Below are 15,775 nucleotides of genomic sequence, written 5' to 3' on the forward strand. Positions count from 1 at the left end.
ATCTTTTTCAAGGCGCAAAGTCAAATATTTTGAAAATTTAATAAATATTTTACCTCTTACGGAATAATATTAACAATATTTTAATCCGTATAAGGCAATAAAATTACTATACATCATATAAATTCAATAATATTTACCCAACAGCGTGTACATGTGTGCAAATATATTAAATTATATATTAAGTTATATGGAATTTATAGAAAATCTTATTTTGTATTTATATGTATTATAATTTTTAAAAAGTTATATATTTATTTAACGACATTAGTGTATATAATTATACTTTACACGAAAAAAAAAGGTATATGTTGTAAATTTTTTGTTAAATAATTTCTATATCGAACGGAATTATCGCGTGTTTAAAAAGTGAAACTCATTATTTTTTTAATGATTCATTTTTATATTTTTATATATGATAAATTGATTAAAAAAATAATAATAATTAAATTTGAGAACGGTTTTACGAATGATAAGTAAAAATGATCAATGGATAACATTAGAAAGATTCATTGTCATTCATTTTATGATAATCTCACTTGATGATGGGAAACGAGCGTTTAACATTCCTTATTAAGTAGATTATGGGGATCTTACAATAATATAACACAAACCACCCATTAAACTATACAACGTTAAAATATATTAAATTATCTAACGTTTATTATCTCTTCTGCAGTTTATTTTTGCAGTATTTTTTTTAGAAAATTCTAAAATTGATCGATAAAAATTTTTTTTAACTACCGCTTGACCATGTATACTTTTTTAATTTTCATCCTATACTGATGTACTGAATATAAATATACCGAAGAAAGTTTTTTAATAATAAAAATTAATGCGTGCATAAATTATTCGAAAAAGAAAAAGGTGTCGAGGGATTTTACGCACACAAAAAGCGTGTTTAAAAAAAAATATTTCGTCTATTCATTTCGTGGTATATCTTATTCATAAAAATTGTTTTGGATCATGAAATTTGTATGTGCTGAGAAACCTGTCAGAGCCCTTTCCTTCAAAGAATAGAAACAAGATTATTATACAAGTTCTTGGGTATAAAATAGAGATGATGTCTTGCTATACTAATGCCATTCATTTATGTGGAGTTGTCGATTATTTTAAGATACGAAAAACAAGAAAAATACCCTTCATCGCATGGAAATTTTGATTATAAGAGGGAGCATTTTTTTTTTTTTGATAATTCACGAGGGAAATGTAAACGAACAGAATAAAAAAAAAGTGAAAATATTAAAATTTATGAAATGTTTTATACTTAATACTTTATTTCCTTTCTTTTGAATAATCATACATAACAGAAATACCTAAAATTTCTATCTTCTATTATGCTTTTTACCTCTGTAAAATAATCTTGTTTAACAAATTAATATTCGTAAGAACTTAGGAAAAAAATTACGTTTATTGTAATATGATATTATTTTAAACGAAAAACAACATTTTTCCATTACTACAATCGTTTCAAATGACACGATGGAGAGAAATTTTAACTGAAAAACGTTGTTTCAATTAATTAATGAAGTCGACTCTAAAATTTCTTTTTGCGCAGAGAAAAAACTTTTTAAAAAATAATTTTAATGATCTCTTCGATAATTTTACGAAGGAAATAGTTAGGTATTAAAATAGCAGAATTTATGATTAAGTGAAAGAGATAAAGATACGTTAAATGACTTTGCAACATTATCAATGTCATAACTGCTTCCATCACAGGTTTGACAACTTTAGTTTTGTTTGTATGTTACCGATAAACTTAAGATTATACAAACGATTTAAAGAATTCAAATTAAGCGAAGTGGAAGACCGTTCTCAATTTTCGAGTAATCCATTAAATATTTATCGTCGAGTAAAGAAATTTTAAGCTGGAAGATAGCATTGTAACAGTCGATCAATAAATGCAGTGAAGCATAAAAATATTGTTGCGGATTTAAAAACTTAGCGAATTCTTCGTTACAAGTATTTTTTTTTTTCTTCTTTTTCATCTGTGATCTTCACATCTTTAACACTTAAAAATTCGGTAAATATTTTCGGCAGAAGAAGATTAAGTTGTCTCAATTTTAAGCTTTAATGTAGAAAGCTTGTAAAGTGATACCGAGTGGTTGCCTCCAGGACTAAATTCAAAAATAGAAACGGTCGGATTATGCCACTTTTTTGGATCGTATTTTAAGATAAAATACCACGTTTTTACGAGCCAACTCGATTTTTAGCGATACCACTCGCGGTTAGAAGAAGATAAACCGACAGCAACGGCTTCGAAGAGATCGCGAAGTATTGGAAAAGAATGTTTGCCATGTACTTCACATACAGCAGGTTCGTCAAGTGGGTGATGGCGAACAAGGATAACAATGTAAACTCTCTCTGATTCACCAACACTTTTCCTTCTTCAAATGCGTTGCTACCATTGCAAAAAACTCGTCAACTCAACAGCTGCTTCATCACAACTGCCGGCTTTTAAACTGCTTATAAAACTGGAGAATAGATCAAAGCTTCTAGCATCAAAACCTCGGTTCTCTATAGACTTGATCCCAAATGACTTTTGCTTGATAACATCTTTGAAACGTTAATCGAAGGCACAATGCTATTCGAATTAAGAGCTCATTGGATCTCTAAAGGTCAGAATAAGTTGTCTTACTTAAAAGAGACTTTCAATAATGCTTCGAAAATAAGTTAGACCGAATGTTAGAAGTATAAATTGCTTAGGACAGTACTTCATTACGGTTTACATTTAATTCCATTCAGTAATTATAAACACACAAAGCTTGAGAGTTGAGTTAATCTCTTATTGAATGGTATAGAAAAGGATTCTAAGCGCCTTTAATATTATTATAAATGTACGAAATATATTTATTGTAAAAATATTAATTTATAAAAGTTTAAAAATATTAATATTAGAATAAATGCAATAAAAATGATAAATGTTTAATTATTTAAAACAACCTTCACTTAAATTTTTATTGTCATTTTGCGTAGAAAAATATAGAATTTGGTCAAATCCTATTTATCCGTTTGTAAACATTATAAATTCATTTGGAGAAGTGGAAAGAGCCATTTATATAATGTCTCCAGTTTATAATAAATATAGAAAAAATTCACATTATTCTTTTTATTTCTGACGATCTATCAATGATTTGAAAAACATAAAAAAATTTATTATAAAAATGTTCGTGCTCATTGTTTGATTGTTTCAGTTTAATGATAATTATGATAAGTTAGTCACCATTAGAGTGAACAGAAACAATGTCGTTATCACAAAAAGAAAACGAACTCATTAAACCTACACACTTCTCTCTTATGTGTGGTAATTATGTAACTTCTTTATTACAACTCATTTGTAAGAGATAAAAACTATAATTACATGTAGAAAGTTTCTGAAAGACCATGTTGACAAATTGATGTAGACAATTCTTCTCTCACTCTGACAAACTTTGATATGTGCCTACATAAAGAAACCTTACAAATTCACTTTTTTAAGGTAAAAATTAACATCCTCTTATTTAGAATATCTGAAATGCATTACCATTATTCCAAAAATTCATTATTAATCGAATTATATAATAAGAGGCCTTGAATTTAAAAAAAAATTTAATATACAAGTATAAGTATGTTGAGATTTCATATTAAGTAAACTCATTTAATTCGTAAGTTTCTATTATAATAGTTTTTTAAAATGTAACGGATGTAATATTTAAAAAAAAGGGTAAAAATCTCTGAAGATTTAAACAGATTTAGTAGGCTAGCGAATAAGAATTAAGAAGTCATTTTAAATCCTTCTGCATCGGTATTTTAAATAACGATATTACTTTAAAGTATCTTCAATCGAAAATAAAACTCTTATCCCGTGTCACATGCCAGTAAACCACAATTTAGATCCTCTCAGTTTCTGGCTTCGGAGATTTGATCAGTAGGTAAAGTTTTTACACGTGCTTTATGTTGAAGCTTGTCGAAGGTTTAGTTCCCGAGGCACGTCATTGGAAGCTTACAGAAACCCATACGTATGTATGAAGAACATTCATCACAGCTTTGACGGGCAAGCTTGCAGTAGTCGACAAAGATCCTAGTCTTGTCGCCACTGCGAATCTGATCTGTGATATCAAGTTTTACAAGGGCCTACATTGAAATTGTAGTTGTTACTTACGGATTTCACTCTGTCTTGACAGTTCGCTTATTTATACCAATACTGTTGTAAAATATAGCTAGAAGAAACACAGTGAAAATAGATTATTCAACTTTAGTTGTTTGCCGAAAAGGAAAGTTTTTTTTAGGAAGATAGATATTATTTTTGCGCTTTTAAAATGATATACAGTATTTAAACAATAATCTATAATGAAACAGAGATATTTAGATTGATTTATTATATATAAATCTGTCCTTCTGATAATAGTAAATAAATAAGTATACTATAAGTCGACAAAACATTTATACCTCACCATAAAATATTCTTTGAGAAGGATTCGCTTTTAACATTTTAAATTTTAAAGTGGTTCATTGTTTACTTTTGAATGAATATTATTTATAGAATGCTGTATTTTAAATATTTTATATTCAAGAGATATATTTGAAAAATATTTTTAACTGAATAAAATATCTCTCTCTGTGTATATATATATATATTATAGGTTGGTTAATCATAAAAAGAAACAGAAATCAGAATAAATTAAGCGTGTCTGTGTTGAATATAAAATGATAAAATAAAAAGTTGAAAGTGAGAACTCTTAAAGATAATATATACTAAAGTAATGTAAGAGAGTAACAATTTAAGGAATAATTGGAACGCTATATAAATTTCTTTTAGTTGTAAAAGGAATTTAGATTAATAGTTAGTAAGTCAAAGTAAATACTCGTGACAAGACTAGAGATTCAAAGATGCAAATTCCTCAGCAGCCAACTTACGTCTAGCAATCTTAGCTAGTTGACTGCATATATTAAAGTCTAAAACAGACGTTTGATTTTTTTTAGTTATTCATCAGAATATCGCGGATCAATGTCGTGGAAGGAAAGCTGATTTAACCCATTGATGGGAAAATTAATCGAAGCTTTCCATCATACACGAATAGAAAAGATACCTTGGACTGATTCCAAAAAGTAGAATTAAGGAAAGGCAGTTTTGAATTTCAATGAACGTTATCCTAGTAGTCTGGTAGTTAAGGTGATGTATTAGTTTCCGTACAACACAGGGCTATCTAGTTTCATCCTCATCACTTTAGTATAGCAGTGGAAGCTAAGGATTTAGGAAGAATTTAGTTGAAAAAGATAGTCCTTTTACAGCCACAACTGTTTTCTTTAAAGTGACGCGATTGTGTCTCTATTATGCACCCAAATAGCATCTATTTAATTTACATCATAATGACCTTGTTAACATATTTAGTTGATGGCACATACGATCTATTTTTATTTGGAAACTTTAATTTAAAAAAATAAATTAGAATACAATTAGAATGAGAAATGAATTACCAGTTTCTTTTTTAAAAATTAATAATATAATTTAAAAACTATTTAAAAAATAATTTTCAATAATTTATTTTTCCAACAACTTACACAAGAGTAGATTATATTTATTTTTATTTTCCAAGAATAGTGTTAAAATTTTAAGTATTTGTAATAAAAAGTAAAGAGTAGAAGTGTTTTCAACACTTTTCTTCCATTTAATTCTAGTTAATTAGCACTCTTAAATAGTGAAAATTAGAAATAGTGTCCAAACATTAAAGGCTTTTCGTGTCAAATGAAGAACGTAATTTAGTTTATTCATTCGCGTTTTCAGCATCAAGTTTACAAAAGCAGAAATTCTTTGGTGTTTATTCAACTATGGGATTTCACTTAGGTAAATTGTGAAGTGGGCAAAACTTCTGTAAAGTCTTATTCGACGAGAATGATTTTTATTTATACAAAATTGCAAGTTTGTAATACAAGTGTTGGGTAATGCGATCTCGTTTGACATATTATGTGATGACACAAGGCAAGCAACCAAGTGAAATGATTTAGTTATCGTTTGTGGCTTATCCGCATTGTTGCATGGTTATGCAGGAAAGCAACATTTGCAGGCGTAAACCAATTTCTTTCTCCATTCAGTAATGTCAGATTCAGGTACGAACGTTAACAAAGCATGGAAATTTTAAAGTAATTCAGCCACTCGTGAAAATTTTACTATTTACTGCACGGAAGAATTTTCTTAAAAACCGCATTATGATATCATATTTCTTTAAAATAACCCCAAAAACTATTTCTTTCTCTAATAGTCCATCAATGAAATCTGAAACTCAAAACAACATGCAACTATAGTTTACTGAACTATAAAATAGAAAATTGCTCTATTGAAATAATCAATTGTTAAAAAATTTTTTATACTACCATTAATCAAAGTTTAAAAGTTTCATCATCGAAAATAAACAAAAGTAAACTTTACTTCAGTTTATTTATTCATATGTAACAATATATTTAAGACGAGTAAATTTACTTAATTTTTGTTTTATTGTTTATCAATGTACAAAATTACAATTCGTGAATAACGTCAATAAAATGTGGAGATTAAAATTTTTATTTCATTTTAGTTAAAACGGTTTTAATATTTTTGAAATATAATTATATATATATTATATGAAACTTTATAACTAATTCATACAAGAAATATTTATTATAGGAATTAATAATAAAGTTTTATAAATAAAATTTTTACAGAATATTTTGATTAAATTTATGCATTTGTTTCATTTCTTTAATATACATATATATATTTTATTTTTCGTACAGTTTTCTTAAAATATTTTGTTCGAAATTCACTTTTAAGTAATAATAATAATAATAAAAATATTTTACAAAGTAATAATTTATATATTCCCTGTATTTTGATACCTCGTAAAATTGGGAATGTCGTAAAATCATTTTTCATTTTAAATATTGTTTTATACTTTTTCCTATCCGGCTATAAAATTAATTCGAGTTTAAACTTACAATATCTATTATATAAAGTAATTATAACGGTAAAGCTTCATAATTTTCGCTGATAGTGTACCTCTTAACTAGCAACTATGGTACGTTTTGTGTCGGTTCATAGATCTCCTAATCAGGCACTGTCTTGTATCTACTAGAAGTCTCAGAGGACAAAATAAACATCCGTTAAGAAGCCCTGGAGAGCCGTAAAATGGCTGGACAACATTATCTAGCAGACTTTATCACATCCTGTCTATATACAAGTTAAAATCATTTTTAGCTCGTTATATAAGATACACTGGTCACATCGGGTAAACTAGCTCTGGATGTTCTTCTAATGACATCCTTAGCTTTTCTAAATCCCAGAACACGATAATGAAAAGCGGGATTAGTTTTTCATATCGTAAAAACTTTGACAATTTGCATAAATATACAAAAATGTATTACTCCCGCATGTACCAAGTTGTGTCTTAGCAGCAGAAAAATATTGATAATTATATTATAAATTTAAATATTATAACTACCCAGAGACCTTATTGTTACAAAGTTTAATTAATCGTTTGAAAACGTTAAGACATTCGAAAGTTAATTTCATTTCGTTGTAAAGTTCTATTAATCCTCTACATATATTAATTATCTAATTGCTAGAAGTAAACAAATCGTTCCATAAGTTATAAATTTTACAGATGCTTCTGGATACTTTTAATTAATAACTGCAGATTTGTACTAAAGTTTCAATTAAATCGTAAATTAATTGTATAGTCTCCAATATACTCTTTTTTTAAATGTTAAATTCCTTTTTACTGTTTATCTAATAATGATAATATTTCAGTAATTAAAAACAATTTGTTGTTTTTAATTACCAAGTAATAAAACTAATTATACTAAAGTATAATTAAAAATTTTGAATTGAATAAGAAGGTTTTCAGCTTTATATTTAGTTCAAAGTTTGTATTTTCTTCTGTTAAAATTAAGATTTAAGAAATAAAATGAAGTAGGTAAAGGGCGGTCCAAAAGTCAGTTAACGGATAAAAGTCCATAAAGATCACTTTCTTAGAAAACAATTTGCATTATATCAATACGAATAACACTTTTTAAATTTCTTATATGTTAACTTTTCTTCATACAAAACTCAGAAAATTATTCTCTTTATATACTATGCTATAATATTAAATATTTCCTATATTGCATTAATAAATTTTTATACTTTATATTATATTTTTTTGTGTGTATATTTAAATATTAAATAATAATTTTACATATATCCGGAGTAGAACGAGTTTTCATATGGAACTTATTCAATGCTTTAGTTCTGTATTGACCACAATAAATAGGCTATATACTTTCTAAACAAATAAATAAATAAACACTGCGTGACAAATTATAAAAAAATATTTGAAACGAAGCGAATATACCTCACACAAATATGTAAATAAAAACATTAAGAAAACAAATCATATTAATATTATACGAGGACGAAATTCTGTTTAATTTCTCTTATTAAACAGTTTCTTTATTTAAAAACAAAAATAGAAAATATTGTTCAAAATGAAAATAAGTGTAGACTTATATTGAAAAATAAGAACCCCTCAAATAGAACTTTCACCAGACGAGGAGGCATACGTTCGACCTGATTTCAGTGCACTTTCTGAAGCCCAAAACAGATTTGATTTTTCTCACTGAATGAGAAAAGTGAACTGAAAGACATCTAAAGAATTTATTTCTTTTTGTATTAANAATATGAGATTTTTGCATTCTACATGAATTTTATTTTCAGTTTATTTAAATTCGGAAGAGAATAATAATAAAGTTTTTGAATTTTTCAGATGTGATGCTACTGACAATCACAAGATTATCTGTTCCATCTTTAATAGAAAACGGTACAGAAGATTCCGTTATTTTAGATTGTCAATATAATTATACCAAAGAAGACGAAAGGCTGGTTATTAAGTGGTATCTGAATGATGATCCAGAGCCTCTGTACCAGTGGATACCAGAAATAAACCAACGACATGTTAGTGAAAGACTTAAAAACCGACTTAATTTAGAATATATGGTTTCTCAATCCGATCGATTCACTAAATATCGTGCTATGAATATCATTCGCCCCACGGTAGAATTAAGTGGAAAATATTCCTGTCACGTATCCTCCTTATTAGGACAAGATCTGGCCGAAAAGTTTATGATAGTTTACGGTAAGAATGAAAATACTCATCATATTTTAAAAATTCTGCGAAAAGTAATAAGGCAAATTTATTTGGAAAATATTTTAAAATTTATGTAGAAAATTTGTAAAAGTCATTATGAAATAGAAAATTTCGAAAATAAAAATAATTAAAACGAATCATTTTAATTTCTCTTAAAAATATTTAAAGCATTTATTTAAATGAGGAGATAATTTATATTCGTAAAGACCGTCGTAGAAACAAATGATAAGTACATCTCTCGATTCTATACAAGATTTTTGTGATAAAGTTTTATTACTTTGAGAACATAATGTGACAAGTGTGAGAGGACAAACTGCATGCAGCTGTCTTTCCCCACACTCTGATTACACCATTTTCAGACTTAGTCTAAGTAATAAATTACAGATTGAGTAGATTCTAACGGTGATGTGTGACTACAACTCAACGTTGTAGTCAAACACTTTAAGTTAGTTGGTGTGTCATTCGAATGCTTGCCTCTCTATATCTTCTCTCCTCTCACAGATTTAGAACCTATTGCACACTGGAGATAGTAGCGAACCATTTTTGAATTCTGTCATCTAAATTTTACGAAAACAAAGGAAAAAAAATAATAGATTCTTTGGATTTCTCTTTATTAAAATTCAACTTTATATGTAATAAAAACATAAAATATTTTTTCTCTTTATATTTATTTTTAGAAAACTTTTATATATTTTATCCATTTCTAAATTGAATGCTAAATTGTTTTTACAGTTTATATTATAATATATATATTTATATATGTATACTTTTTTCAGCTCCTGCTAAGAGGTTTGATTTCAATTTTACTAAACCAGCTCCAGATATGTTGAAGGTAACGTGTGAAGCAGAAGGTATATATCCCAAACCTGTCATGAATATGTACGAAATGATCACGGACGAAAGTAAACAGATCAACGATATCGAAATTCAGACTTCAAAAACTGAAAATTTCTACAATATTTTTATAAGTAAAACATTCAACGATGATGAACTTTGTCAAGAGGATACGGTGATGTTCGAGTGTATATTAACAATACCGGGAACGACGTACAGGAAGCAAGTTCAACTTTCGTATTTCATGGGTAAGTAAAGGCTCGTGTTGTTTATAAATTTACAATTGTCGTGTTTTCGTGGAATAATTGAGTGACTGAATTACTATAAAAGGCCACTCGAAGTGTAAGTATTGATTTTTCCCCCATAAAAAAAAAGGGAATCGGGATTTGGGTTTAAAAAAGATTTATGTTTGGTCCCAAATGGGGACCGAACTCTTTGATCAAATGCCAAATTCTAAAGTACAGTACGTATCTATTATAGGAAGGGTAATTGTGTCACTAATAAAGGGTTTGACTTCAATTCTTATTAAAATTTGGGAGAAATTTTTTGTGGTTTTAAAATATGGTTTACACGTAATTTACATAATCTGTTTACGTAGTTAATTAATGTAATTTTGTTTATTAAATCAGTTTATACATTAAAAATATACATTAAATAAATAGAGATACTATATTTAAATATAAATATTAATTTACAAAAAATTTGATGGTGAATCAAACGTAGGTCTAAATCAAAAATCTGGTAGAGGCTTCCATTAATCTAATTGATTAATGAATAGCATCATTATTACGCTTCGAACGATTACGTCACTAATCAATCAGATTAATGAAAATCCCATGCGTATTTGATTGTTCCTGCATTTCCATGCTTAGAGCTTACCACATTGACGCATAATTTGTGATTTATCCGTTTCGTTTCTTCTCTTATTTTATTAAATATAATTTAATAATCCACTTTAAAATTTAATATTTTACGCACTAATGAAAATAATTGAAATTTGATAATATGTTTTCTTTATTTATATTTTCTTCATAGAATAGTTAACCTGTAAAGAGTACTTTCAATCGATAATATTACTTAGAATTAGTTACAAATCAGTAGTAATTTTTTAAAAAATAACAGTAAAATAATTTGTAAAACAAAACAAAAAACATCTCTCCAAAGAATTAAATTATGAAAACATTTATATAATTTTTCGCTTGTTCTAGAAAAGTTTTCTAGACCAATTCAGTTTTTCTCATAAAATCCATTTGTTAAAATTATCCGGGCGATATTTTTAGTAAAAGTTAGATTATTTACTAAAGTAAATTGTAAGATGATTTGAAGAATTGATTGTGAAAAGGGGGTAAGGTTGCTAAGAATAGTGGAGCGCGAATTCTGCCATCAATCAGAAACACCTGTCTTGACTATAGCAAGAATTTATTCTTCGAGGTGGTATTTTAAAATTCTTTTTCGATAGTAGACAGTAAATTAGGTTACTGTATTGTTGTATATTCTTTTATTTCTCGGCTTTTGACATTTCTTGTGACATTTTGACAGGCCTACGTTTTAGCTGACAGCAAACGTTACTTTATTTTCCGAGCAAAAATGAACGTTGTCGAAAACATTGCCTATAAGTTTTTGCAAAGACATACTTTTTGTTTCGCTTGTTTTATTTTATTTAAAATACTACAAAATACGCTTCGAAAAATTTTAATTTTTATTTTACCGAAAAACATATATATTTTTTAACATAAAAACAAGAGGAAAAAATATATTTTTAATGTTTAAAAATGATTAAAAAGAATTTTTAAAATTAGAAAAATAAATTTTTGCGTGGAAAAATTTCGTTCCATTATCTCTATTACATTTTTTTATTAACAAATTTTCATTTGTAATTATGGCTGGCTGCTTCATAACTTTATTATTATCGTCAATTTTCAGATAGGAAGTGAATACTGCCAATAAAAGACTCTATTTATATTTTATCACATCGTCGTTTGCGATGTAAGAATTTTTATTACAATCTACAAGAAATAAATTTAGAACATTAACAAGTTCCTATCAGAATTACACCTGCTTATACGTAAACATTTATGTAAGATTACGAGAGACTAACAATAGCTTGCAAGTTTCATAAATAAAAATGGTCATAGAAAAAAAATGATGTAGGATACATAACGTTTGACAATGTCTTATCGTATATCGTAGTTGAAGAAAATAGAAGGTCTTCGGGTTGTTTGACATTCAGTCCACGAACTACTGACTGTCATCATCAGTAATGGAAACTACCCAGAAAATTGTACGAAGAATTCAGATCTTCAATCACAAATATAATATTACTGGTGTCAAAATTCACTGCAAAACTCGAACAGAATAACTGAATAGCTGACATTCTTAATGCTATATATTTCTTTTCCTTTTTTCTTAAAAGGAAAAAAAAACATACTAATCAAGAGTTTTACTCGATAAAAATTGGTTGTTGATAATTTGAACGAGTTGATATTTTTCTAAACGCTTTTTTGAAATATTTAAATTTAAAATATTGCCATTCTATATTTCAATATATTTATAAAAGTTAAAGTAGTGTGTGTCTAGATTTTTTACAGTCGATTGTAAATATTTCATTCGATCTGTCAGGTACAAGAATAATAGCCACACTTCGTCTTAAGGATTTGTATTCACTCACTTTTTATACGGATACATTTCGAAAGATGTTTGACTTCCTTAAGGAATGAAATTTTTTATTATGTACTTTCTAACATCAGAAGTGAAAATTTCCTGTTTAAAAACTCAACAAAAGATAAGAAGACATCTTTCTGTTGACTTTGATGCTTTCACTTAAATCAAGACATTAAATTTTTCCTTGTGTATCGTCGTCAGCTTGCTAGTTGAGTCTACTTGAAAATCATATTTGATTTATGTACGTCATATGGTGTCACGAAGAACCATCACCCAGCTGTTTTGGAATGTCGAAAATGAAAAACAATAAATTATATTCTCCTATATATATATATATATATATATATATATATATATATATATATATATATAGTATGGATTCTACATCTTTATCCATTATGAGAAAATTTCCTCTGCCTGTTTTCATTATCTGGAAGAAACACTTTCCCCTAAATAAATCTAACATAGAAATTCCCAAGAGATTAAAAACTGAGAAACTTCTATCATGTGTCTTTGACGTTCACGCTCAGCTGGAATTATAGTCAACTCTGTTTTCTCAATACGTCTCTAGTATAAGAAGACCTAATTTTATCTAGCCAGATGTCTTCCAATGGTGAGTCGACAAATTGATGCTAGCTGGCTTGTACCAAACTGACAATTGTCTTTAGCTATTGACCCGTATCAGATAGCATAAGGAGCAATCTATATAAAAGAAGATTATCTTGTATGAAGATTGTTCGCTTTTTGACACGGCAATCTTCCTTATAATTTATTTTTTGTAAATAAAACATTTATCTTTTTTAAAAAAAGAAAAACAATCAAAAACGACGTTACAAATCTGAAGAATCGATGTAAAAATCTTTAAAAATTGTAACGGGAAAATAAAATAAAATAAAAACTGGGGTAATAAAACAAATGGAAAATCGAACGAGATTGAAATTAAATAATAGATTTTAAATTAAAAATTAAATTTAAATATTTTTCTTTAACCCATTTTTTAAAATTTTATTTTATAAATAATTAAATTTGTATACATAGTCCTATTTACGTATAAAGAAGGAAGTATATACAGTAGATACTGTAAGAGATATTTTTATTTTAATACAGAAAACATTCGCTAGAGATAAGCCTTGTAAAATCAACAAAAATCCTTTTTCTGACAGGGATCCCGTATAAAAAGATAATGTCTCTGCTTTTTACATTCCTTTAAAGATGCATTACCTCTATCTATATACATATATTGCCTGTCAGATAAAATAATAGAGTGCTCGTAACCGGAATGTTTCAGATAATAGAGGAAAGGAAAGAAAAAATGGGGGATGCATTTTGTGACAGCTAATTCGAATATAGGTGACTTCCATCCTGTTACAACGCTTCCCTGCATGGCGTTAGGAGTAATTCAGTCAGAAACCGTTACACGGAGACTTGAGTTTCTCTCACTCGGATTAACATTCATGAGAATGGACATAATCACCATTTAATTAAAACTGTTTAACCTTCGCTAATGGACAGATGTCATCTGTGCTGAATTTGTAATTCGATTCTATTAGACCAATAATATATCATAATTTATCAAAAATTCACTGTGTATATATATATAAAATTGCGATTTTACATAATTCATCAGTCGTTATATATGCATAAACTTGGCAGATTCGATGCGGTCTATAATTTATTAACAATTTCAAGTCGAAAGTATAATGAAGAGGATCGTAATTAAGAAGTTAGAGTAGCGTATAATTTAAATATAATTAATTTTTTGCTACATTTATTAAGGAAAAATAAAAAAAAAAGATTTTAGAGGTTGTTTTAATGCGGTTGAAAATGTCTCATCCACTCTCACTCGATTCTGATTACCAAATAATGAAAAAAAAGAAGGAATATTCAGCAACAGGAAGACAAAACGATGCTCCATTAGTTGCGATTTGCATGAGTCGCTAGTCGCGAACTTGTCTTGCAAAGTCGTGATTTATTTTTCTTCAGTTGTGTGAAATAGCGGTCGGGAAAATAAATTACTTGTCTTTGCTCTATCAATTACATCGAGCAATTCAGTCTTGAGAGAGTTTTTCTTTCACAACTTCTTACCAGAAAATAAAAATAATTATAGGAATTCGCCATTTTTGTAATGGGTAAAGAACAGCGTGTGTGTATATATATAAGCGTATATATTTGAGGGAATGTGAATTAAGAAATTAATTCATTTTATACTTAGTTATTGATTGTTAACTACGATAAAGCTATCGATTCGAATATAAATAGATGAACAATTTTCAATCTTGAACTTGCTAATGAAACACTGCTAATGGTGGAAAATGTTGGATATAAACTTTTTCCATTATTTTTCCTCAGTTTATTGAAGTTCGTCAATTACAGAAATCGCACAATATATTTCCCCCCTTCTTTGTTCGTTTTCTTCTCCAATCGCGATTCTTTTCACACAAATCAATTAAGTCACTGACAGCATCTTCCAGATTATTTCAGTTTCCATCTGGACGATCGGTCAATAAATGACGATTAAACAAACAAAATTCTTGGAGAACTTCTCGTTTAACCTCTTTATAAATATCTTTCTGACAATTAAAATATTATAATAATAAGCTTAAGTAAAGAAAATGCATTATAAAAGAGTCACTGTTTAATCTATTCCGGGTACAACTTATTAAAATTCTTTCGTAAGTTTGATTAATCTATATAATACACAAGTTATTAAAATTGCAAATTTTCTAAACTTTGCTTAAACTGCGAAAACACTAAATTGCAAATTTAACAATTTTAAAGTTGTTAAATATAGTTTATTAAAGTTGAAAGTTTCGTAAATATTGTCTAAGTTAACGTGCGAAATAGGAGAGAAAAAGCCATTTAAATGGGAAAAAGAATTTTTTACTTTCTGGATTTATTTTCTTTCATTCACCAACTTTAATCCCTCATTAATCGACTAGTGATCCCTATTTTAATCTTATCGGGGATTAAGTATTAATCTGTATAAATCTGTTCAATTCACAATCAACACTTAACCTTGGTCTCGACTGATTGAATGACTGATATATTACTCTCATTTCTATCGAAAAAACAAAAAAACTTCATAAATAATTAACTGAATAGATTATTATATTTTACGATCGAAAATTCCGATTTGTCATAATTAC

The 15,775-nt window shown here is 27.7% G+C and overlaps 1 protein-coding gene across 3 annotated transcripts in view; it reads left to right on the forward strand.

The window, feature by feature from the left end:
• Positions 1 to 15,775, forward strand: part of LOC111641434 — a 164,566-nt gene that overhangs the window by 98,833 nt on the left and 49,958 nt on the right. For all 3 annotated transcript variants that reach the window (XM_023387603.1, XM_023387616.1, XM_023387611.1), the window contains exons 2-3: positions 8,754 to 9,122; positions 9,911 to 10,216. In XM_023387603.1, coding sequence (XP_023243371.1) covers positions 8,754 to 9,122; positions 9,911 to 10,216 — 675 coding nt within the window. The remainder of the gene's footprint in view (positions 1 to 8,753; positions 9,123 to 9,910; positions 10,217 to 15,775) is intronic.

Source organism: Centruroides sculpturatus, unplaced genomic scaffold, assembly GCF_000671375.1.
Source record: "Centruroides sculpturatus isolate CEXI.00-Female unplaced genomic scaffold, Cexi_2.0 scaffold196, whole genome shotgun sequence".
Lineage (NCBI taxonomy): Eukaryota > Metazoa > Arthropoda > Arachnida > Scorpiones > Buthidae > Centruroides > Centruroides sculpturatus.